This window comes from Aethalodelphis obliquidens, unplaced genomic scaffold (genome assembly GCF_003676395.1).
Source record: "Aethalodelphis obliquidens isolate GAN/ISIS:26980383/991018 unplaced genomic scaffold, ASM367639v1 scaffold10, whole genome shotgun sequence".
Classification (NCBI taxonomy): Eukaryota; Metazoa; Chordata; class Mammalia; order Artiodactyla; family Delphinidae; genus Aethalodelphis; species Aethalodelphis obliquidens.
The window spans coordinates 45865740-45889466 of NW_020837954.1; the positions used below are offsets into that span (position 1 = coordinate 45865740).

General features: G+C 39.8%; 2 protein-coding genes across 12 annotated transcripts in view; one reads left to right on the plus strand and one right to left on the minus strand.

Annotated features, from left to right (window-relative positions):
* PAPLN (papilin, proteoglycan like sulfated glycoprotein) overlaps nucleotides 1-23727 on the plus strand; it is a 62467-nt gene that overhangs the window by 36288 nt on the left and 2452 nt on the right. For 2 of the 3 annotated variants that reach the window (XR_003433726.1, XM_027111703.1), the window contains one exon: nucleotides 11468-11553. The exons of the other annotated variant lie outside the window; for it this stretch is intronic. Coding sequence is in view for 1 of the 2 variants with exons in the window: in XM_027111703.1 (XP_026967504.1) it covers nucleotides 11468-11553 (86 nt within the window). In the remaining variant the exon portion in view is untranslated. Of the gene's footprint in view, nucleotides 1-11467; nucleotides 11554-23727 lie in introns of those variants that run through there. 3 annotated transcript variants of the gene reach the window in all.
* The window catches only part of LOC113622945 (protein numb homolog), a 235092-nt gene continuing 211889 nt past the window's right edge, over nucleotides 525-23727 (minus strand). For 6 of the 9 annotated variants that reach the window (XM_027111712.1, XM_027111709.1, XM_027111710.1 and 3 more), the window contains 7 exons: nucleotides 15994-16068; nucleotides 13883-14023; nucleotides 10318-10522; nucleotides 8272-8565; nucleotides 6169-6318; nucleotides 3780-3926; nucleotides 525-2626 (listed from right to left, as the gene is read on the minus strand). In XM_027111712.1, the coding sequence (XP_026967513.1) occupies nucleotides 1911-2626; nucleotides 3780-3926; nucleotides 6169-6318; nucleotides 8272-8565; nucleotides 10318-10522; nucleotides 13883-14023; nucleotides 15994-16068 (1728 nt within the window). In that variant the 3' untranslated portion in view covers nucleotides 525-1910. The remainder of the gene's footprint in view (nucleotides 2627-3779; nucleotides 3927-6168; nucleotides 6319-8271; nucleotides 8566-10317; nucleotides 10523-13882; nucleotides 14024-15993; nucleotides 16069-23727) is intronic. The other 3 variants (XM_027111714.1, XM_027111713.1, XM_027111715.1) reach the window with 1 other exon arrangement.

Here is a 23727-nt window from a genome sequence, read left to right on the forward strand (position 1 = left end):
TGAGAGTAAAACTCAACCTAGACCGATGGTTCTCAACCTTCTTCCATACTGAGAGCTTTTTTAAAAACTGAACCTGGGGTTCTACTCTCCAGAGATTTTGATTTAATTGGTCTGGAGTATGGGCCAGGCATGAGGATTTTAAAATCTCCCAGATGATTCTAATACGTATTCAAAGTTGGAAATCACTGCTCCAGCCCAGCTTCTCAGAATGTGAATCTCGTCACAATGCAGATCCTGACTAGGTCTGGGGTCGGCTGAGGTTCTGTATCTCTAACCAGCTGCCAGGTTGAAGTCTGCACTTTGAGCAAGAAGAATCTGACATCAGAGATGCGCTTAGGAACAACCAAAGCCTAAAGTGTGGATACAAATATGAATTTTAAGAATATACTAATCCCGGTGAAAGATTTTCTAGCCATCAACCTAGAAATCTGTGGCGGCAGTAGAATGGAGAGAGGACAAGACCAAAAAGAACCAAAACTCACTTGCTAATAAAGGGGAAAGAATAGCCCTTCATGGCCAAAAGCTTCTACCACGAACATTTATTTCTGTTAAAGCAGATTATAAATTCTCATCAGTACAAATATATATAACTTACATTTGATTGTAAGGCCGACGTTCAAAAGTAAAAATGAGATGGGATCTCACGTTGTTACCAGAGGTCAAGTGGCTGCAACTGGCAAATGGGATGTTCTGCTCACTGGGAGGGAGAGGGATGGACACACACACCCCCACATGCACACGCACAAGCAGTGCTAATAAAACTAGAACCTCCATCCCCACAAAACTCGTGGGAACAGAACTTACTTAAAGCAAAACCCACCAAGACCTACATGACAAACCAACACAGTAACCTGTGTTCCTGTCTATGGATATGATTATGTCATTGTCACCTTAGCGTTAAAACAAAGTAAAGGATTAACATAAGGAAACTGCAGCAATATATAGAAGAAAATACATATTCTCTATTTAGATTGATTCCATTAAAATAATGACATTAGAATTTCTTTATAGGTTTAAAACCAGGACAATACTGCTCACTCTTTATTTAAAACTACAACCTAGTTGACTATATTGGTCATAAGCATGATTGTTGTTGCAATGTGCTACTTACAGTAAATGATACCAAGTAAGCTAGGGATCCCGTCTGCAACTTCCAACCCTTCCTCTTTTTACTTCAATAGGCATAATGATAAATCAATCTTATGTACAATTTCTTACAGCTAACCCTTTACCTTTGGCAAGATTACTTACAACTCATACAACTTTTTAATAGTGAGAACTATTTAAAATATTCTAAATGCATAAAAATAAAGATTTTGGCTTTTTGATATATATTTATAATATTTATTCTTACTCAAAATGGAAGCTCAACTTTACCCCTAAAATATAGCTCTGCTGGGCGGCTCCTGATGTGCCCTCCTGGGAATTCTGGCAGCACAGCCTGCCTCTTGTCCCCAGCCCAAGCACAGGCCACCTTGTTTTTGATCTTTAAGACAGGCCAGTACTGAGAGAGGAGGCAGGTGAATGGCCTGAAAAACAAAGGGAGATCGTTTTGCTTCCCGTTGTGTTTTATATTCCAGTAAATGTGCTTTGAATACAGGTTCCTGTTCAGATACTTCTGCCTCTCTGTTGCCAGAGATTTGTGAGGGCCTGAGGGAGGAAGAGGGGGGCAGAGGGTAACATTTCCTTAAATTCTTTAGTCTAACTGCAAGACAGCTCTTCTCTAGGAATGGTTTTCTCCACTTTTTTCAATCACCCCTTCAGCACTCTATGCCTAGACATGCTCCTGGGGACCTTTGGGATTAGTGAAAAGCATACTGGTTGGGAACACAAAGTCCCCTTTGCTCCTTTGACCTCCACCCTCCGCCCTTGCCTAAGTACAGACAAAATACGTAAACCATAAGGACTGCTTAAAGTTCAATTTCAAAAGTCTTCTGTAAGTCACTGGAGAAAGGGTTGGTGGGGGAGGGGTTAGTACGCTGCTTGGACTTGCTTTCTAATGCGGCCCACTGGGCTTCGAAATGATCCACTGGGCAGGTGCCTGCAGGAACCTCTGTGTGCTTGTCTCCTGAGGCCAACCTGCCATCGTCTACACCATTGAAAGCTGCAGAACCGTTGAGGTGCTGAGCAGGAGGCTTAAAGAAGGGACTGGCAGTAGCACTGCTTGTCTCGTACTGAGGGAATGTCTGCTGCTTGACCAGGTTGGGAGACTGATGGGGTTGGGCAGCCTGAGGGTGGCCTGCAGTGCCAAACACGTTGGCAACCATCTGGGAGGGAGTGATGCCCACCACAGGCACATTAGGGGCTGGATAGGTCATCCCGTTAGCCACAGGATAGGACTGGGCAGGGACAAAGGCTGGCTGCAGGGGTGGGACCACACCCACTGGCACAGGCTGAGAGGTGAGGAATGCATTTCCTTGGAAAGGTGGCGCTGGCTGGGAGATGGCACTGGGTGGAGGAGGTTGGAGAACTGGCTGCAGAGGGGCAGCTGAGGCCTGGGGCTGCTGAGCCCGGACGCACTTGGACACCTCTTCCAACCAGCGGTCAGCCTCAGAGGGAGTGCGTCTGTGACCAGCCTGGAAGAGACCTGGAGAGACAGCACCAGAAGATTGACCCCACTCGGTCCCTGGAACCAACAAGAGGAAGAGAGGAGAGAATCAGAATTATTAGGAGCTTCTTTCTTCACTGGATAATCTTGGCTATTTGAATGAGCCTAACGTAGAACAAGCCCCCCAGTGGGATATTCTGTGGTTTTGGTAGGTGGGAGGAAAGTCTCTATTACCAGGTTTTGTGGTAGGACAGGGAGAACCCATGAGACCATGTGGCTACCTCAGCCACACTGAGGAGCTGCTAGATATGGCTCAACTGCATCGAACCAAGGCTGCTGGCTGGCATCAGAACCCGTCCCCACCGTTGCTGTGGCCTGCACATACTCTAAAGGGCCTGAGGTAATTTACCTTCTGCTCTAACAGAATGAAAAGAAAATAACCAGCGACTTGGTGCCGTACTTTGTGGCCCCTTCCTGGCTTCCAGACATATGTTGTCTTCCTGGTGAACTGCCTTTAATGTTATTAAGTTTTTTTAAAATGTTCATTACAGAAAAACTAGAAAATATAGAAAAGCAAATACAAGGTGCTTTTTGCAGCCTTTTTTGTAGGCCTGCCATTGTAAGAGGCAGAGTCGTCTCTTCCTGCAGGCATGGCCACGGATCTGCATCCAGGGACAGGCTCTCTGGAGGTGGGGCCCAGGAATCTGGGTATTACGGAGCTCTATGGGTGGTTCTATGGTCCTAAGAACTATCAACCTAACCTCTTTAGTTCCTCTCTGAAGGAACCATCCCTTCTTTTCGTCTTTTTTTAACTGGAGTACTGTTGCTTTACAGTGCTGTGTCATTTTCTGCTGTACAGCAAAGTGAATCAGCCATACGTATACATATATCCCCTCTTTTTGGATTTCCTTCCCATTTAGGTCACCACAGAGCACTGAGTAGAGTTCCCTGTGCTATATGGTAGGTTCTCATTAGTTACCGACTTTATACATAGTAGTAAATATGTGTCAATCCCTATCTCCCCATTCATCCCCTTGCCCCCTTGGTATCCATATGTTTGTTCTCTATGTCTGTGACACCATCCTTTCTTAGCAGTAGTTTATTTCCAAGAGGGATCATACTTTTCCTAAAAGGACTCCTCCCTGGTTCCCACTCAGCTAAATGGCTGATTTTTGAACAAGGGTCACTTATCTGATCCCAGAATCCTCACCATCATCTGTGGTCACCTTACCCGAATGTGTGGCTGCAATTCCCTTGTTAGCAGCATCAGGGGCATAGGCCCAAGGGTTGGTTTCACGCACAGGCATTGCTACGGGTGCTAGAGCAGTATGGGCTGGCTTAGCAGCAAGCACATGGAAGGCTGAGTCAGTGCCATTAGCTACAATGGGAGCAGACAACACCAATGTAGTTAAATTCATGCAAGGTGTACAGGTGGCCCCTTGGAGCTGGGTCAGTCAGGTCAATGTGCAATACTGGTGGAACACATAAAACAGAAAAGTTGGTGTTGGGATAACCATGCCATTTGCAATGGATACACAAACCTTTTGGCAAAGAGGGAATTAGAGGATGTAATTAAAATGGGTGTACTGATAAAGCTGTATGACTCTTTTAGGAAAATACGTGTATGGAGAGAGAGGAAATGAAGACTAGAAAAACAATTTCAAATTAAGTTGAACAGAGCTGCTTTGTATTACAAGCAGGAAAAAGTCTAACTATTCTAAGATACAGCTTAGCCTTCGGCATAATGATATAGACAAAGTATTTTCTTCTCCTACCACTATTCCAAAAGATCAAATTATGCCAACAATAACAACAATGGTTAAATACAATAAGTCCTTATTATGTGCTAGGCACTATGCTAATAGTACTTTAGTGTGCATCATCTCAATTAATTCTCTCAAAACCCCCATATTACAGATGAGAAAAATCAAACTTGGTATATGTTTTCATATGCTTAATAATTTTTTAATTTGCTATAGAATTAATTTCATCTTTTTTAAAGGTTTTTTTCCCCTCAGTAATGTTTGTAATATCTCAAGGCACCTACTGTTCTTTCCTGTCTCCCTTTATTAAAATCTCCTAACCCGTGCTCCTTTACTCCAGACATCTATTCCATCACTTTCTATTCCTTAGCCTAGCTCTCTATATTTCATATGGAACAGACAAGCAGGCACCTTCTCCTGCCCTCCACCAGTCAGTCCCTCTTTAAGACTCAGCGACTATGCTTATGGCATTGGTATGATTTACCCAGGGCTTGCCTAAAAGACTAGCTTATCCACACACTGAGATTCCCTTAAAGGCAGGGAAAGGACTATATTCTATTCAGTTTTGTATACCCACTGCCCTGTAAATAGGCACAGAGTAAGTAGACTGTAACAGGAAGTATATTCAGAAAGACCTGGGTTTAAATCCTGGCTGTGTGATTTGGGCAATTTACTTAACCTCTGTGAGCCTCATTTTCTGTATCTGTGATGCCTACCTCAAAGGGTTGTTGTGAGGATTAAATGAGATGAAAAAATGTATGTCCTTACCATGATGTATGTGGTAGACACTGTGCTAAGTGCCCAATAAATTGTGCCTATTATTATTGGTAGTATAAATATTTGTTAGATGAAATAAAAAGCCACTTGGTGCATATGACTATTAAGGTTTTTTTTTTTTTTTAAAGAGACTCCCTCCTAGAGGAAAAGCATGTTGTAGCTTTTCAATAAGAGCAGGCAAAAAACGTCTCCACAGGAAAACTTTTTCTGAGCTCTCTCCCAAAAGAAATGAAGAAAGATCAACTACAGGAGCTCAAATTCTAAAAGTCTGTAATTTAAGTTATATAGACTCTTTGCTGACCTTTGAGTCAATACCAACTATTAATTCAGTATCTCTGAAAACAACCACTTTTACTAATTCTTCAATGCCACAAAGGCTAATTTTAGGATACTTGTTATGGAAAATGAAATGAACTGAAGTACCTTTTTCTTTATGGGCCTCTTGTGACAGGGTGGAGACTAGATGGGTCCAGTCTTGGTACCACTGATAATTTGGGCCAGATTGTCTTTGTTGTGAGGGTGGCTATTCAGTGTGGCAGTAAACAACACTGAAGGATGTTTACTGCCATCCCTGGCCTCTACCAGGATGTCAACAGTAAGCACCTGCTACCACATTGTGAAACCCAAAAAATGCCTCCAGATAATGGATACCGAATTTTCCCTGAGGGGTCAAAATCACCCCAGGTTGAGAACCACTGTGCTAAAGAAAGCATAAGGCTAGAACCAACTCTGATGACTGCTGTTTCTGGAGAAATGGCTGGATACTCTGACTCTTAACAGTTAAGTAGCAAATAAAGCAGTGGGTTGGGACTATAGATGCTCCTGATAGAATGGGATGAAAGACAGGTAGGTACGTGCAAAATGACAAATGCAGACATCTCAGGAAACAGGAAGGGGAACAAAGCACAAAGACACTGTCAAATAGGGAAATTTAACGATTCCGAGATAATATCAAACAGGGAAATTAGTGGGTATGACCAGGTCTTGGGAAGCTCAGAATGCCAACTTATAGTTAGTGAGCAGTGTCATAAAAGTACTAGTTTCAAAGAGAACAGGTAAGCAGGCTAAGTGGGCACCAACCTTGAAAGGCAGGAGACTGTGGTGCCACCACTGTCACTGGTTTGGTCATTGGGGCGGATGAAAAGGGATCCTCGGAGGGTGTGCTGAAGGCATTGGTGATCTGTGAGCACAGGGAGCTGATACTCTCCGCTTCCCCTTCTACCTCTGGCACTGCAAGACAAACAGAAGATGGCTCCAGACAGCAAAATGGAACGATCCTGAAACAGAACAGCATCACACAAGGTGGCATTTTATACTGAATCTTTTATTTGTGGAAGGAAAAGACTCAACTGTCAGGTGGGGATATAAAAGCAGCTTCAAAAAATTTCCTGACCACTATCCACTGGCTTTTCACATGAGAAGGTATAAAATGATAACAATTCCTGTACTAAGGTCTATCTTCCTCCCTTGCAAATCCCCAGATTTCCTTATTTCCTCTCCTGTGTGACACTGTTGAGAACTTGCTGTTCTCTTTTTGTGCCAAGATGTCCAGTCAGTAAGATCAACCTGTTTGTCTTCCAACCAGGTCCCAAGGCTGTGGTCTGAGTTAAGTTCTGCAACCTTCCAGTGACTCTTGTCAAAAAATGGGTTAAAGTCAGGCACACCAATGGGTGCTCAGTCCTCTTCTCTGTAATAAACTACGACAGTGTGATCACTCTCATTCTTCTCCAAAGTACCAAGTACCTGAGCTGTGATAACATGAAAAAGTGAACTGAGGTCCAGGACTCCAGAGGCTTTGTTCTTAACATTGACTCTAGGGGGCTTCCCTGGTGGCGCAGTGGTTAAAAATCTGCCTGCCAACGCAGGGGACACGGATTCGAGCCCTGGTCTGGGAAGATCCCACATGCCATGGAGCAACTAAGCCCATGCGCCACAACTACTGAACCTGCGCTCTAGAGCCCCTGAGCCACATCTACTGAACCTGTGTACCACAACTACTGAAGCCCATGCACCTAGAGCCCGTGCTCCGCCACAAGAGAAGCCACCACAATGACAGGCCTGCGCACTTCAACAAAGAGTAGCCCCTGCTTGCCGCAACTAGAGAAAGCCCGCATGCAGCAATGAAGACCCAACACAGCCAAAAATAAACAAACAAACAAAACAAAACAAAAAAAGTGACACTGGGATACTTCTGTGTCACAGAGGAAGCTAATTGTATGTGCTGAACCTCTGTTTGCTCAACTGTGGAAAGAGAATAATCGTTTTTTTTCCCCATCTGCTCCAGAGGGAGACTGAAAATGAGGTACCTGAAGCATCTGGAGTTTCAGTTTTTACAGGAGTTGAGAGGTGAAAAGATCCTCAGTAACCATCTAGTTTAACTGTTCTTTAGGCTGAGTTTTATCCATCAAAGAACTTAACTCTCTGTACTTTTGTACCACCAGCAGTGGGAGTGCCCTATTGAGACAGAGCTTCCTCAGATTCTGTTATAGCACCAGCTCAACATGTCTCAGAGTGAAGTAAAATAGGGCCCAATAAAAGCACTGACCAGATCTGACACTTTAGCTCCGGATCTTATGATGAGGATAGAGCTACCAGGGCTGGCTCAGCTGTACACAGGCCACACAAAGGCCTGTGTGGCAGTTCTGAAAGGTAATGAATATGTGTGAGCAATCCCACTGTCTCTGATGAACAACAGATCTTAGATTTATGCAGGAGACCCGTTTAGAGTTTCCTCCCTATGGAGCCAACCAGCCACAAGGACATTGAGAACTTATCCATTTCTTCTGGTACATCTGACAGTAATGCTATTTAACTGGATGTGTTTCCAAAGCCTTTTAAATTAATTCCCTGCTGGGTCCCAAATGGCAGAATAAGAATGGAAACTTGAGACCCTTGATGTTTGGAAGCAGGTACACTTTCATCAGGACAAATCACAAACCTTGTAGCTCAGGCTGGGAATTCCCATCATGGCTCTGTCACCTATTTGTTGAAGAGAAATGAATGACTCACGTCCCTCTCCATGAATCTCCATTTTCTTCCAATTGGAAATGATACAAGATATGTAACCACCAACCAGCCTCAGAAAGAGGGGTGGCTATTTTGATGGGATCAGTGACTCCACTGGAAGTGATGGTAACGCTTCAGTGCCAGAGCACCCAGTGAGTTAGGTGGATGCTGCATTACCTGCATTTTTTATGGGGAAATCAGTCTTCCTCTGCATAGTGGAAGGCAACTCGTTGATGCGCAGGGATAGCTGGCGTTTAAAGGGTGACATCTTCTGGCTAAGAGCAGGAAATCCTCGGAAAGAGCCTTGGCGAGCAAGTTGTTCAATTGGTGCGTGCCGGCGTGGGATGGCGTGAGGATTGTTCATCTCCAGAGAGGCAGTAGCATCCGAAGTGGGAGAGGTGGGAGAGGATGGGGATGGGGCAGTGTTGCCAGGGGCCACTGATGAACCAACAACTGTCTTATCTGTTTCAGCTCAAGAAAGTCAAGAGAAAGAGGACCTTAGCAATGTCTTCAAATAATTTGAGCTTATATTGCTGAGGAACTCAAAAACTCTTCTAGGTCTTTTTACCCATCTCCTTCACCATGTCTCTTAAAAGACAGGTTAGAAGTGGGGCTCAGATCTCCTATTTTTCAGACAAATAAAACGTTTAGTAACCTACTACATGTCACATGGTATATCTACTAAGACAAAAATATTAGATCTTTTATTCCCATGCAGTAATTAAGACTCTGAACAAGATTAAACAAAACAAAACAAAACAAAACTACCTATCAACTCCTAGCAAAAGGTCCTTTAAAGAATGATGGTTCACAGTGTTCAATATTTGTTTGCTTTTTTGTTTGGGGGAGAGGATTTAGGAGTGGCAGAGTCAGAAAGGTCTAAATAAGCGTAAGTTTGATTAGATGTTAAAGAATGTCATAAAGCAGACATGGACATTAGGCATTTGTGGCTCATTTGAATAAAAGCATACAGAAGTAAAATTTTAAATTGGAGTAAACATGAATACAAGACTGTTTCCATGTGAGTACCCACTGTGTCCCATTCTGATTGTGGTAAGTCTCTACTCCCCTCCCCTCACAATCCTCTGTAGATGCTAGGACTCAATCATTTTGGCAGTTGCTGTGTGTATCAAAAAGTGTTCTTTGGTGGTATTAAAGAATATGCATCCAGTCTGAAAATCACTGAAGCATACTACATAACAGGTATACATACTACATTTCCTAATTAAAATAGCATGGTGTTTCTTTATTCTTTGGTATCCTGGCACAAATGTTTATAAGAAATGAAAAAAAAATCACAATCAATAATTTAATTTCAAATAAAAATATGTATCCTTTTTTTGGCTTAAAAATTAGAGCTGTTTGGGTCAGTATTAATGAAGTTACCTAAAATGGCTGGTTTAGAATTGAAAGAATATAGTAAAAAAAAATTAGCAAAATTATATTTATATTTAAACCGAACTGTTTAATTCCAAAATATTCCTTGTTGGTTTCAGCCCTAGTTATACACAAGAATGCAAAGCATTCTCCCTAAGCCCTATCACTCAGTTCTAAAACACACTTGACTCAACAGCCTCCTGAGTGACTTGAATGCTTGTACAGGCATTTCTGCTATGCTGCTATGGGTATCTGAAAAAAAAAAACACATTCTGCAAAACCACACACTAAAATTAATGGGGCTATGGAAAAAAGACGGGCCAGCATCTCAAAATCTGTGGACTTTTTTCACAAAAGCACTAAAACAACAGTAATAATCTAATAAGAAGAGTATCACCGAGAAATTTCTGCCTGCATTTATACCCAGCATCACCATCAGTGGGTCCTCTGCAGCCTAAACCTGGGACTTGTACTTCTTCCTTTAAAATGTAGGTCCTTGATAGCATTTGCTTCTCACAGACATCAGATGCATCAGAATTTAAAAATCTGTTCGAGGATGCAGGTTTTCCCAATTTTGTTTTTGAATGTCTTTGCAGCTTCTTCAACTAACACTCTCAGCTTCCCCAGTAGTTTAACATAATGGGAAGAGTAAACACTTTGAAGCCACTAAACAAGCCACTCTAAAGGAAAGGACTCTGTTTAGATTTTCAGCTTTGTTCTTAAGGTCTTCATATATTGCTAAGAGTTCTCCTTGACTGAAAAAGTTTGCCCCTGATAGCTTCCAAATACTAACCTGTTGGGAAAAACTGTTTAAATAAACACACATTGTAGTAGAACAGATTGTACCTTTCTTAGCATCTTGGATTTGTTTCATAATCTCCTCTCTTTCTGCTTGCTCAGTGGCTGTCGTGACACGGAATGATCCTTCTCTTGTGAAAGTGGTCCGACTGGCATCGAAAGTAGCAGTCACTCCACATTCCTTTTCCCGCTTCTGCTTACGTTCTAAACAGGCTGCAAAAGCACAGCCCACTGCGTGGCTCAGCCTTTCACCCTGTATGTAACAGAAGGTTTAAAAAACCTTTTTAGAGTTATGGTGTCAAAAATTACAAATTAGCTTGGACCACAAAATAAGTCTGTTTCCACACAGGCAAAATGTTAGGAACTCCAGCTTAAAATTAGATTTTAGTATATTAATACGCCAAATTAATCTAAATGAATTATTACCTTAGGTAATGCTTATGATCCTTTACTGTAGTAGGCATTGGGTAAAGCGACCATCGGTAAGCGGTGTTTTCTGAGCAGCCACCAATACTTCCTTATTAGTCAGGTCCCTCTGTCACTCACATTAACTCTGGTCACCAGCTTAGAAGACACTGCTCAAGGTTCCAAGCCCTAAGTCTTGACACACAAACCTCTATTTGCCATTTAGGGGAATAGTAGGAATATTTACCAAGCATTTCTAAGAAACCACTGGAAAGGCAGGGTTTATTTCAGAGCTTAAATATACTATCAACATGTCTAGGAACAAAAGGCGCAAACTTAAAACTTCACATAAATAAATACAACTGCAGCGATGAGAAGCAATCAGGCAAAGGAAAGCTTAGCTTTCTCAGTCTTTCTGAATGCTCCTCCCCTGCCCCATCTGGGCCCTCAGTGCTTGTAGGTTCTCTCCCATAACTTCCCTATCTTCTTCTAGCTCTCTCAAACCCCAACTCTACCTCCCAACCACACACAGGCAAAAGTAAAAGCATGTTTTCACTCACATTTTCTACTTATAAAGGAATTAAACAGATAAACCTGAATTTTTTGTGTGTGGGAGGGGAGGAAGGCTTATGTAAACTAAATATTGTTTTAAAGATACACTGGATTACCTAGAGTAAATTTAATGGATTTGGTGGGTTACTTTTTACCAGGGTTATCTGTATTTTAAACTATATCCCTAATTGTGGAATAAAAAAGTTAGGGATGATATAATAACTGTTGGCGACTTTAACAGCGAGAAGAAAATCTGAGAACAGGGAAACCTTTGTGGAGTTTCCAAAATCATACCATGTAAGCAGCTGCTCCTACATATCGCTCTGAGTAAGTAATTTCACTGCATCTTATACGCCAATATCAGATATCATAAGGGGAGGTAAATGTCTGAAATGCTTTTGTCCCTAAGATTTCACATGACTGCTTATTTAAAGACTGACAGACTCACTCTTTATGAATCTGCGTGAGTTTCTATCTAACTTCTTAGTAGGATGATACAAGGGTAGGCATTGAAGGGTGAAATAGGAGAGAGGACCGAAAGAATTTTAGAACCCGTGTGCGTTTGAACACAGCTCTGTTACAAGGACAGAACTATAGGCCAAGGAAACTTATTATTTCTGCGAGGCCTTATGACAGAAGTTCTTGAAGTGGAGCAGTTACCACGGGCCAGACCCTATGCTATAAGTGTTTATACTTGTTACCAAATTTAGTCCCCACAACTGTTATCTCCATATTACAGAAGTGGATACTAAGACTTAGAAAATGTTAAATAACCTGCCCCAAAACCCACAGTTAGTAAGAACCAGAAAGAGGAACTGAACCCATATCTGATTCAGAGCTTGAGCTCCTAATATTTGTTTATACAACTGCTTTTTAAAAAGTTTTTGGTCAATATTAGAATATGGCCACCACTTCCCTTCCAGGTTAAACCTTAGCAAGAGTTCATCGAGTTGTAGTCATGAATTGCTACAACTGCCTTATTCTGTCTGGATGTTTAAAAACTCAAATATTACACACTCAACGCTATATTATAATGAAGATCATCATCATCTAAGAGTCTTGTCTTTCATATCAGAATTTTGGGTAATTTAGATGAAGAATGATAGATTCGATTATTCCCTACTTTTTTAAATTAATTAATTTTATTTATTTTTGGCTGCATTGTGTCTTCGTTGCTGCACACAGGCTTTTTCTAGTTGTGGCAAGCAGGGGCCACTCTTCGTGGAGGTGCACAGGCTTCTCATTGTGGCGGCTTCTCTTGTTGCAGAGCACGGGCTCTAGGCGCGTGGGCTCAGTAGTTGTGGCTTGCAGGCTCTATAGCGCAGGGTCAGTAGTTGTGGCACACGGGCTTAGCTGCTCCGTGGCATGTGGGACCTTCCTGGACCAGGGCTTGAACCTGTGTCCCCTGCATTGGTAGGCGGATTCTTAACCACTGCGCCACCAGGGAAGTCCCTATTCTCTACTTTTAAACAAAACCAAAATTTCTACTATGTAGCAATTTCTAGCATAGTTCACTGTACCATAATTTAGTATTTCTATTTTTTTAATTGAAAATATACTCCCACTCAGTTCTTGTGGTAGTCACTTTGTAAATGAATTTATAAGTGCCTTTCAAATGCCAGTATCTTCTACCCAGATGAATTAGCAAACAAATGCATGTAAGGATCTTGAAAATAGTTCTAATAATGAAAAGTTTCAAATAAAGATTAGCAGCCACCATCACCAGAGAACTTTTACTTTCCTTTAATGACCTTGGACCTCAGCCAATCATCTTGCTCTGTGAGTGGTAGGGTTATACCAAGAGTGTGAATTACTTGAATAAAAGGAGTGAAAGCAGGTTAGTTTAGGCACTTCCAAGTGCTGTAACAGCACGTACTTGTTAAAAATGTAGTGGATACGGTATTTGTTTTTCTCTTTCTGATTTACTTCACTCTGTATGACAGACTCTAGGTCCAACCATCTCACTACAAATAACTCAATTTCGTTTCTTTTTATGGCTGAGTAATATTCCATTGTATATACATGGCACATCTTCTTTATCCATTCATCTGTTAATGGACATTTAGGTTGCTTCCATGTCCTGGCTATTGTAAATAGAGCTGCAATGAACATATTGGTACATGACTCTTTTTGAATTATGGTTTTCTCAGGGTATATGCCCATATCATATGCTAACACATATATATGGAATCTAAGGAAAAAACAAAAAAGGTCATGAAGAACCATGGGGCAAGACGGGAATAAAGACACAGACCTACTAGAGAATGGACTTGAGGATATGGGGAGGGGGAAGGGTAAGCTGTGACAAAGTGAGAGAGTGGCATGGACATATATACCCTAACAAATGTTAAATAGATAGCTAGTGGGAAGCAGCCGCATAGCACAGGGAGATCAGCTTGGTGCTTTGTGACCACCTAGAGGGGTGGGATAGGGGAGGGTGGGAGGGAGGGAGATGCAAGAGGGAAGAGAGATGGGAACATATGTATAACTGATTCACTTTGCTATAAAGCAGAAACTAACACACCATTGTAAAGCAATTATACTCCAATAAAGATGTTAAAAAAAAAAATGTAGTGGAAACTGTTTGGCTGAGCCAACCCAGAAGGAGCTTGGTGACTGAGGCTAGTCATGATGAAATCCATGCTATTGGACTCACCGTGTCCTTGACAGCCATGAAGCAGTGACAGATCCAGCGCCGAGTTGTGCCATCACGACATATATAAGAGAAGGCCCTATCAAAATTCCTATCTGGGGCACAGAAGGAAACTTTTTCTATTGTCTGGTCAACTATGAGGTCCTGGAAAAAAGGGAAACACAAAGGAATAGAGGACTTATGAGGTTAATCAAGTTTCTCAGAAGAAACACAGGATGTTCATTTCACAACACAGAATCTCTACATCTAATGCATCAAGGCTATAGAATAGCTGGATCTGAGCCAGAAGTCTGAATACTAAGAATCTGACCTAGGAGAAATCCCAAGAGGCACTTTCCCCAGATGCCTCCCTCACTTCATCTTCATATATATAATATATGCCTGCTGATTCTAGTTTTATGATGGTAAATTCCATGTTCAATTTTACAATATATGTAAATCAATTTAATCCAATTTCCATATAACTTACATTCAAATAACATCATTTCCAGAACAGCTCTATGTATTTATTAACTTACTGATTATTTAATTTTGAGTATGACTCTCTATGTTTATATACTTGCTGAATGACATCATATACACATAGTATAAACATTGCACAAAATGTTTTTTAAAATCTTGACACTCTTTGGCTCTTCTGTGTGATATTCCAGTCACCTAAAATCCCTAGATGCTGAGATGGGGGCTCTAAGTGCTAAAACATGCAAACAAAATGGCTTTTATACAGCATAACTATAAGGATTCCTATTGCTCCACAAACTTGCCAGTCAATTCTTTAAAGTTCTGCAATGCTGGTGGCTCATTATAATTTTATTTTGCATAACCTTGATTACTATGAATTTCCTCTTCAGCAAAGTAATTCAAGTCTTTTGGATTATCTGTCATTTTTCTTCTGATATGTAGGAGTTATTTATATATTCTAAATATGAGCCCTTCATTTGTTATACATATTGCAAAATTTCTTTTCTGCTCATAATGGGTCCCAGGATGACAAGTCATCAATTACTATTATCACTCAATGTGGGAAGAAGTAAATTAATTAATTCCAGTGTTATAAGTAACCAACAGGGGGCAACATCACTTTCTAACTATCGTGTAAAGCAACTAAAAATATAGCCTCCACATACAACAAATTTCACCCAAAGCACTAATGAAAACTACACAAAATAAGCTAATTAAAATGATAGTTATTTCCAATTGTAATGTACACTTGAGACTACCACTTCTCTTGAACTTAAAAAAAAAGAAAAGCCTTAGTGAAAAGAACTAAAATGTAGCTAAATTAAATCACTTACAATATATCAGGCAAGCTACCCATGAAAACTGTTCTTTACCTGCCAGACTTTCTCCTCCTTCCAGTGACACCTGAGGGTTATTTTTCTTTTTTTTTTTCGAAAATTGCCTTCTTGTTAAAATTTCTCCAGATTTAGGTCTCTTAAAAAGTTCGAATTAATGATTAAATGTACTTATATAAATAACACCTTATGCTAAGGGCAGAGTCTATGTCTATTCTTATTTAGGCATGTAGGATCACTTGCTTTCAAATGCAAAGTGCTACATATTATTTGAGATACTGTGTGTATTCTAAATAAATGTTAACCAAATGAGCAATTTACTAGTCCTTAAGATTTCACTTAAATTGAGTCTTCAGTTAAATAGTAGGTTAATCAGTTCAAATATCACTTTCTAAAAATAGTGTTTTATTAAGGAACAAGAAGAAATTTTAGATATGGTCTATCAACTTTTTTTTTTTAATTTTTAACTGTGATATCAATGAAAGGTCCATCATTTTTCACATCGTATTTGTGGGGGTAAACTTTTTTAACGTGTCAGAACAAAAACAGAACTCAGATCTTAACATTAAATGCTAATACACCGTAGGCTAAACATGCTGTGTCATGTAGACCAAAATGTTGAGACAATTCTCTTCTGTTTTTCGTAAGGTAAATGAGTAACTAAATTGGTTTTTCTGAACATTAACTAGTCTCTCCAAAGATCGTTCTTTGGACAAAGTGGAAGGATACAGAGTGACTACAACAGCTTAATGGCATTATATTTGATCATAGGGATAGAAAACATATGAGCAGTAACATTTAAGCTTATGAAAGTTTTACCTTAGTTTTTTCATCCACAACTCTGAGTCCATCTGCCGATACCCACAGGACTGCCTTAACTGCTTTCTTTCCAGTCTTTTAAGAGAAACCAAAAAGGAAGGGAGACACACACATATATAATATTAAAAAATAGTCATCTCCCTAGAAAACACTGACTTCTGCCTTCCAAAAGTCACAAGTACAGATGGAGTCAAGTTCAGGAGGGCTGCCAAAGCTAGATACTCAAACCAAACTGCAGAAACATTCAAGAAAAAATAAGCCAAAGCCATTATTTTAGAAACACAATGCAAAATAATGAGATAAAATTAAGTAAAGGGTAAGGGGGACAAATGGAATAAAAACCAAGATATCACATTCTGTAAAGGGCAAAGAATAAGTAGATTCTTCACTCATTTCAAAACTCAACCACGAAAACCAAGAGTTAGATAAATATTAAATACATAAGGAGTTACACCACAAGTAGCTTCTACAAGTGCATTTAGAGTAGAAAGTAATACGTAAGTCTAAAATGAGATGCTGGCCATGCTACTATCCTTTGGCCCCAATGTGTATAGCAGGACGCTTGGTCACCTGAAACTTTCATATTGAAAACCCAAGAAGTCTTCATTATTCCTTTAACAATCTTTAAAAACCATTATTTCTTCTCTCAGGATTAACACAGAACTGGTTTAGTTTGTAATTTGACATTAAATGCATGGAGACATTTTGGGGACATAGGAGAATTAAAAAACTGTTGGAAAAATATTGTCATTATAACATGAATTCTTTTTACTGGCTGAGAAAAGACTTTTGGCACACAAGAATCACATGAGAACAAGCTGATGTATGATTTCTCCTGTGATGGAATGAAAATGGGACAGTGGGAATTTGTAATAGTAATTTAAATAGCTTCCTTTCTTTTTAACTGCTCCAAAGATACAAGCAAAATAAAACAAAAGCAAAGTGAAGGCTGAGAATAGGTATCAGAACATCAAAAAAAGTATAGATCAAAAGGAATCTGGTACTAAAGGTTGGAACAGCAGCCTCTAGAAGGAACAAAGGAAGATAAAGAAATGTCTACCATTCTTCACTATACATGTCCAAGCCCAGCACTCCTCAATAAGGCATGGCCTTATTTAAGTGAACTGTATAATCCACTCGGCTCCATTTCCACCACCACAACAAATCTGATGAGAGCCTATTATATGCCAGGCAGTAGAAATACTCGAAGAGTTCACAGTCCATTGAAAGGTGACAGATAAACAAAAAATAAATAATACAGTAGTAAGTGCTATAGTAGAGTTGATAAGCTTGTAACAATGTCAGAAAGGAGGTATGGTCAAATCTATTTGTGGAATTGGGGGAAGGTTATTCCAAACTAAAGATTGAACTGGGTACTAAAATAATTTTTCTAGATGCCCCAGGTGGGGGTAGGAAGGTAGGGAAATAATAGAGGTAGCGGACATTCCAGGCAGAAGAAACAGGAGAATAGGACGTGGAAGCCAACAATACAGCAAATCTGGGCTCTATAAATATGTCGGTGTGGCTTGAAGTAGGATGGGTGAGCGAGGCGCAGTAGAATATAAAAAGCAGAAAAGGCCTAGCCATGGAGGACTGTATGCCTGCTAAAGAATTCTATCTTAATTCGGTGGGCAATTAGGAGCTACTAAAAGAATTTTAAACACAAATAAACAGATTTGCATTTTTAAAATATCACTTTGGCAGCAGTGTAGAGGGGTTGGAAAGAGACTGATGGGAGGTAGAAATACCACAACAAGATTCTAGGTGAGAGAAAATGAGGGCTGAGCTCTCTTGGTTGAGATAGGAATGGAGATGGGAAAGTCTTAAATGGTAAATGTAGGAGAGATGCTGAAGACTCCTCTCTGGTTCCTGGCTTGGTAAACTAACTGGGTGCAGACGGTACTACAAACTAAGATAGAGAAAGAAGAGATGCAGAAGCAAGTTGGAGAGTGGGAGAATAGGATTTCAGTTTTAGACAAGCAAAGTTTGGGATGTCTGTGCAACATCCAAGCAATTGGATATACAGGTCTAAAGCTCAGCAGAGAATTCTAAGATGGAATTTTAGTTTGGGGAGACATCAACTGCGGGAGTAATAAGAGGGCCAAGGACAGGAGAGAATATTAATAATTAAGGAATTGGGAGACGAGTAATGAAATATCAGAAAAGGAATAGCCAGACGGACAGGAGAATGAAAAGAGATTAGGGTCATTGAAACTAAGGGAGAAGGGTTTCGAGAAGTAACAGGTTGTCCAAAATGTCAAATGTTGCAAAGTGACCAAGTTAAGGAAAGATGTGAAAAATGTCCACTGGATTTAGCAATGAGTAAGACACCACAGTGATAGAGGTTGTGGTGGTGATTTTTATGTGTCATATTGGCTAGTCTATGGTTGCCCAGTTGTTTGATCAAACACTGGTCTACATGTTGTTATAAAGGTATTTTGCAGATATGATTAACGTTTACAGTCAACTAACTTTAGGTAAAGGAGATTACCCTTGATAATATGGCTGGGCCTCATCCAATCAGTTGAAGGCCTTAAGGGTTAAAAACTGAGGTTTCCCTGAGAAGAAATTCTGCTTCAAGTCTGTAACAGAAATTCTGCCTGAATTTCCAGCCTGCTGGCCTCTGTGTGTACACACACACACACACACACACACACACACACACACACACACACACACAGAGAGAGAGACAGAGAGAGAGAGAGACAGAGAGAGAGAGAGACAGATGGTGGTTTTGTTTCTTTGGAGGATCTGACTAATAAAAAGGTGGAAGTCAGACTAGAATGGGTTGAGAAGTAAATGAAAGGCAAGATGAGTCTACACACACAAAAAGAGCTATAAGGCGATGGAGGACAAGCAGAGGATCAAGGGACGTCCTTTAAGAATTGTGGTAAACTAACATGATATACTAGAAATAGAATGGATTTTGGAGTAAGACAAATACAAGTCTGAATTCAATGCCACTATCCATAAGCTAAGCAAGTTATAGAGTCCTCTGAGCTTCCATTTCTTCATCTGTAAAGTATCCATAGGGTTGGTAAAAGGATCAGAGATATATACAGTACCTGGAATTTAAAGAGGGTAATAAATAATTGGTATTCATTTATCATCATTATATTAATAAACTTAAAAAAATTCTCCCAACAATAAAGCTTCTTGAAGGAGTAACACACACTTTCAACAACAACAGATCATGCTTATATGCTGAATGGGAAAAGCCAGTGGAAAGATGGAGACTGAAGGCCCAAAAAGAGTAATGTAGAGAACAAAGTCCTCTAGGAGGCAAAAGGGGATGAGGCTAGAATACAAGTTTTAGATGGGAAGAGGGATGTCCCATCCTTGAAATAGAGGGATGGAGTGAAGCCAAGTAAAAATGAAGACAGATTTGTAAAGGAGTGAGTGACAAGTTGAGGAAGTTCACTCCAAAGAGCCACAAATTCATCTGTCAAGGAGATGAGATTACCTGATTTACTTTGCTAGGGAGAAGAAGGTAGACAGGCAGAATAAGAAAGCAGATTTACCATAGCAGTATTGGGGCGGTACAGTATAGTGACTCAGCACAAACTCTGGAGCCAGGCTGTTGTCTGGGTTTGAATTCTGGTTCTGCCACTTACTAGCATGACCAAGGGCAAATTACTTAACCTCTCTATGCTTCAGTTTCCACATCTGCATAATGATATTAATAATGTCACATACCTCATGGGATTATTATGAGGATTCAATAAATAAATAGATGTAAAAGGTTTAGAACTACGGTGGCCATATAATTTACTGTCCAAACTGGGACCACTTTGAAAGTGAAAGGGGACACTATTAAAACCCAGAAACAGGTGTTAAGCTGGGGCTGTTCAGGCAAACTGGGACAACAGTCACCCCATCAACAACAGTAACTGCCCATATTTAACCAACGCTTATGTAGCATTTAGTATTTTGCTGGAACGTAAGCTCCATGATGGCAGGGTTTTTTCCATCCTTATTGTTCACTGCTATAACTTCAGAGCTTAGAACAATGCCTGGTACAGTGTAGGAGTTTAAGAAATATTTGTTGAAGGAATAAATTTGCTAAATATCTGCTGTAGGAAATAGGAGACAGCTAATCAGTGACACAGAAGACTGCCAAAAGGCACTGAAAATCCTGCGTAAGAAATTTCAATTTGCAGTTATATCAATACACTCATTGTGCAAATGCAGCCCACAGTGTTCAGCATCGGAGGCAACAGACAGAACTACTTCAAGGTTGGGAGACTAACAGTGGGAAATATAAAAGGTCATTTTAGAATGGGACTGTTCCCCATTTAGTTTCCTTATCATATACAGGGAAATACTTTATTGGCCCTATTAGACTATTATGAAAATATCTCTGCTTTTTGAGGTATGTCTTTATATTAATTTTTATAGTGTTGTACTAATATATCAGTGAAGCATTGTATTTATCGTATTTCACAGCATCTGATTTCTCTAAATAGGCGAAGAAAACAGATAATATAAATTCTTCCATTTGTTCATACATTTGAGTGCCAGTTCTTGGATGTCAGTATAGTTTGCCACATTACAATTATTTCAATCAGGTATTGAGATATTAACACTCAAAGACACCTGCAGCTGAAATTAAGTCCGGACTTCCTCTCACAAATTCTAAAGTAGTAATGCTTCTGAACTATCTGTAAACTTTAGTGTCTTTCATTCTGATAATATAAACTAAGATTCCTAAACACTTTTTAGAAAATGATAAAAGTCACAGAAGATGAAAGTTTTCCTTTTGTTTGCCCTAAAACTATCCACTTAAGCCAATACCTTAGGAGATAAGGCCAAAGTTAGCTAGCCATAGGACTAAAAAAAGAGATAACCCAGAGTAAGTATGAAATATTGAATATACATACATCTTTAAAAACTTTTTTTAAATTTTTTTAAATTAATTTTTATTGGAGTATGGTTGCTTTACAATGTTGCGTCAGCCTCCACTGCACAACAAAATGAATCAGCCATACACATACAGATATCCCCTCCCTTTTGGACTTCCCTTAGGTTACCACAGTGCATTAGGTAGAGCTCCCTATGTTATACAGTATGCTCCCATCAGTTGTCTATTTTCTACATAGTATCAATAATGTATATGTGTCAATCCCAGTCTCCCAATTCCTCCCTCCCCACCCCTTTCCCCCTTGGTATCCATACATTTGTTCTCTACGTCTATGTCTCTATTTCTGCTTTGCAAATAAGAGCATCTATACCATTTTTCTAGATTCCACATATGCGTTATTATACGATAGAATATACATACATCTTAGTGACACAAACACCCCTTAAAAAAAGACTACATAATACTTCAGACACTAATAAAAATGTGGTAGGGGTAACGTATATGTGAGACAGTAAGAATTATTTCATCACCACGGTTCCAACGCTTTTTATTTTTTTATTTTTTTGCGGTATGCGGGCCTCTCACTGTTGTGGCCCCGCCGCGGAGCACAGGCTCCGGACGCGCAGGCTCAGCGGCCATGGCTCACGGGCCCAGCCGCTCCGCGGCATGTGGGATCTTCCCAAACTGGGGCACGAACCCGCATCCCCTGCATTGGCAGGCGGACTCTCAACCACTGCGCCACCAGGGAAGCCCCCAACGCTTTTTATTTTAATAATAATTTCAAGGTTATAGGTAGAATTCACACTGAGTAGTGTTAATGCATGAAAAATAGTTTTACAACAAAGAGAAAACTGCTTATTCTTCAAGGAAAGAAAATGGGTCTAACATGAACAGAATTTCAGTAACTTAGAATTTAAACTGAGAAGGATCAAACTACCCTATGAGTGAAAAATGTCAAATATAATTTTCAAGTAACCACTCAACTCTCTAAATATCCATGTTAAAATTTTAAAACTAACATTTCCCTTAAACACCTTTTACTTTGGGTAGATATAAACCAATACAGAAATTAAGCAGACTCTGACACTGGAGAAAATGATAGCAGGAAATGGGTCTATTACAAATTATTAAATCAGGAAGCTTACACTGCAAGTAAGAGAATGCACAGGTAATCTTAACGTGAAAATACCAGTGAAGAAAGACGAAAAGGTTGCAAAAATGACATGGAGATAGTAATTAAACAAACTCAGTACACTAAGATCATTTCCCCTAAATATAAAAGCTACTCACAATAAAAGGCAATGAAATAACTAATTACAATAAAGAACTGCCATCTGCCTACCTATTAATCTCCAGGGGGTTTTTTGTTTTGTTTTTTTGGTAGACACCACTTAAAAATTTTTTAAATGGATGGAGATCACAAGTTGGTAGTGTGCTCAGTATGCTAACAGATCCTCACAGTCACTCTTCTGTTTTACATGTTGTTATATGGGGAAGTACTTCGGATTTCCAGTTGGAGAAGTATGTTTCTAAACTGTTTAAATCATGATTGGAAAACTTTTCCTGTGAAGGACCAGGTATCAAGTATTTAGGGCTTCGCAGGCCATACAGTCTATGTCACAACTGCCCAACTCTGCCCTGCTGCACAAAAGCAGCCACAGACAATATGTAAACAAATGGACATGGATTTGTTCCAATACAACTTTATTTATAAAAACAGGTAGTGGGCCATAGTTTGATGACCTCTGATATAAATCATCATAATCCCTGGAAAGTGATTAAACCTGTTTTGGAAAGACAATTCATTATACTGAAATACTAGAACTGTTTGGAATTGTCCCTGAATTCTTTTTCTTTTCTATTTTTAAACAAATGTGCTTATATCCTATTATTTTAAACTGAGACCCAAACTCAGGCGCAGTCCAACTCTAAAGTTCTATGATTCCTAAGGCCACCAGGGAGATAAGAACACGCAATTAATCAACATAAACAGAAGTGATATTTGGAGGCAAGACAATTGTGTTGGGCATATGACAGACAAGAACAAAAAGGTGTTCTAATGTAAGCCAAAGCAAAGAAATGCTAAAGACACACAGAAGCATAATTTGGCATAGCTATGAAATGTTAAGAAGCAACAGCAGCAAACAGACAAATTTGGGCAGGAAGGGTAGAGCAAGTCACTCTTTCTGAGCAACGGCGATCTGCCATTCTATTGTGCAAAGCTCTTCTGCTACACACCAAAGAGGTCTTCAAGGGTACCCAATATGTAAAGAATCTCTGGTCAGTCTTTCTGTCACACCTACACACAGAGATAACCCAGTCATTATGGAGTAATAATGATATATTCGTAGGCAACCATGACACGGTGTGTCTTGCAATGAGTGAATGAGAGACTTCCTTAACAGGAAACTTGGCTTCTTTTTCTTCTTTTTTAATCTGAGAGGGCCTTCAAATCTATCATTTGATGACATTTGAATTTCTGAACAGAACTGTGTAACGAATAAATTTTGTCTTATAATTCCAAGATACAGTATGTACCTCCGAGAAACACAACTTTCTGTAGGATTTGAGACTGGTACTATCTCCAATGGCTGCTTCCTTAAAAGTACAGTAACTTTTAACCTGCACTTTCTTAAGTGAGAAGGGCCTTTAAAGGCTTTCGGGGAAAAAATAAGGATAATAGCACGTCATGAACCAAACAACAAAGGCGAGATTTTTGGAGGCTATTTAGCTCTCCTAGTTTATAAATCACTTTTAACTGAGAGGAGGGAACCTAGAAAAGAAATTATTCTAATATTAAGTTCATTTAAGTTCATACTAAGTTCATATTAAGTTTCAAATGCATATAATAGAGTGAAAATTCCACAGGGACC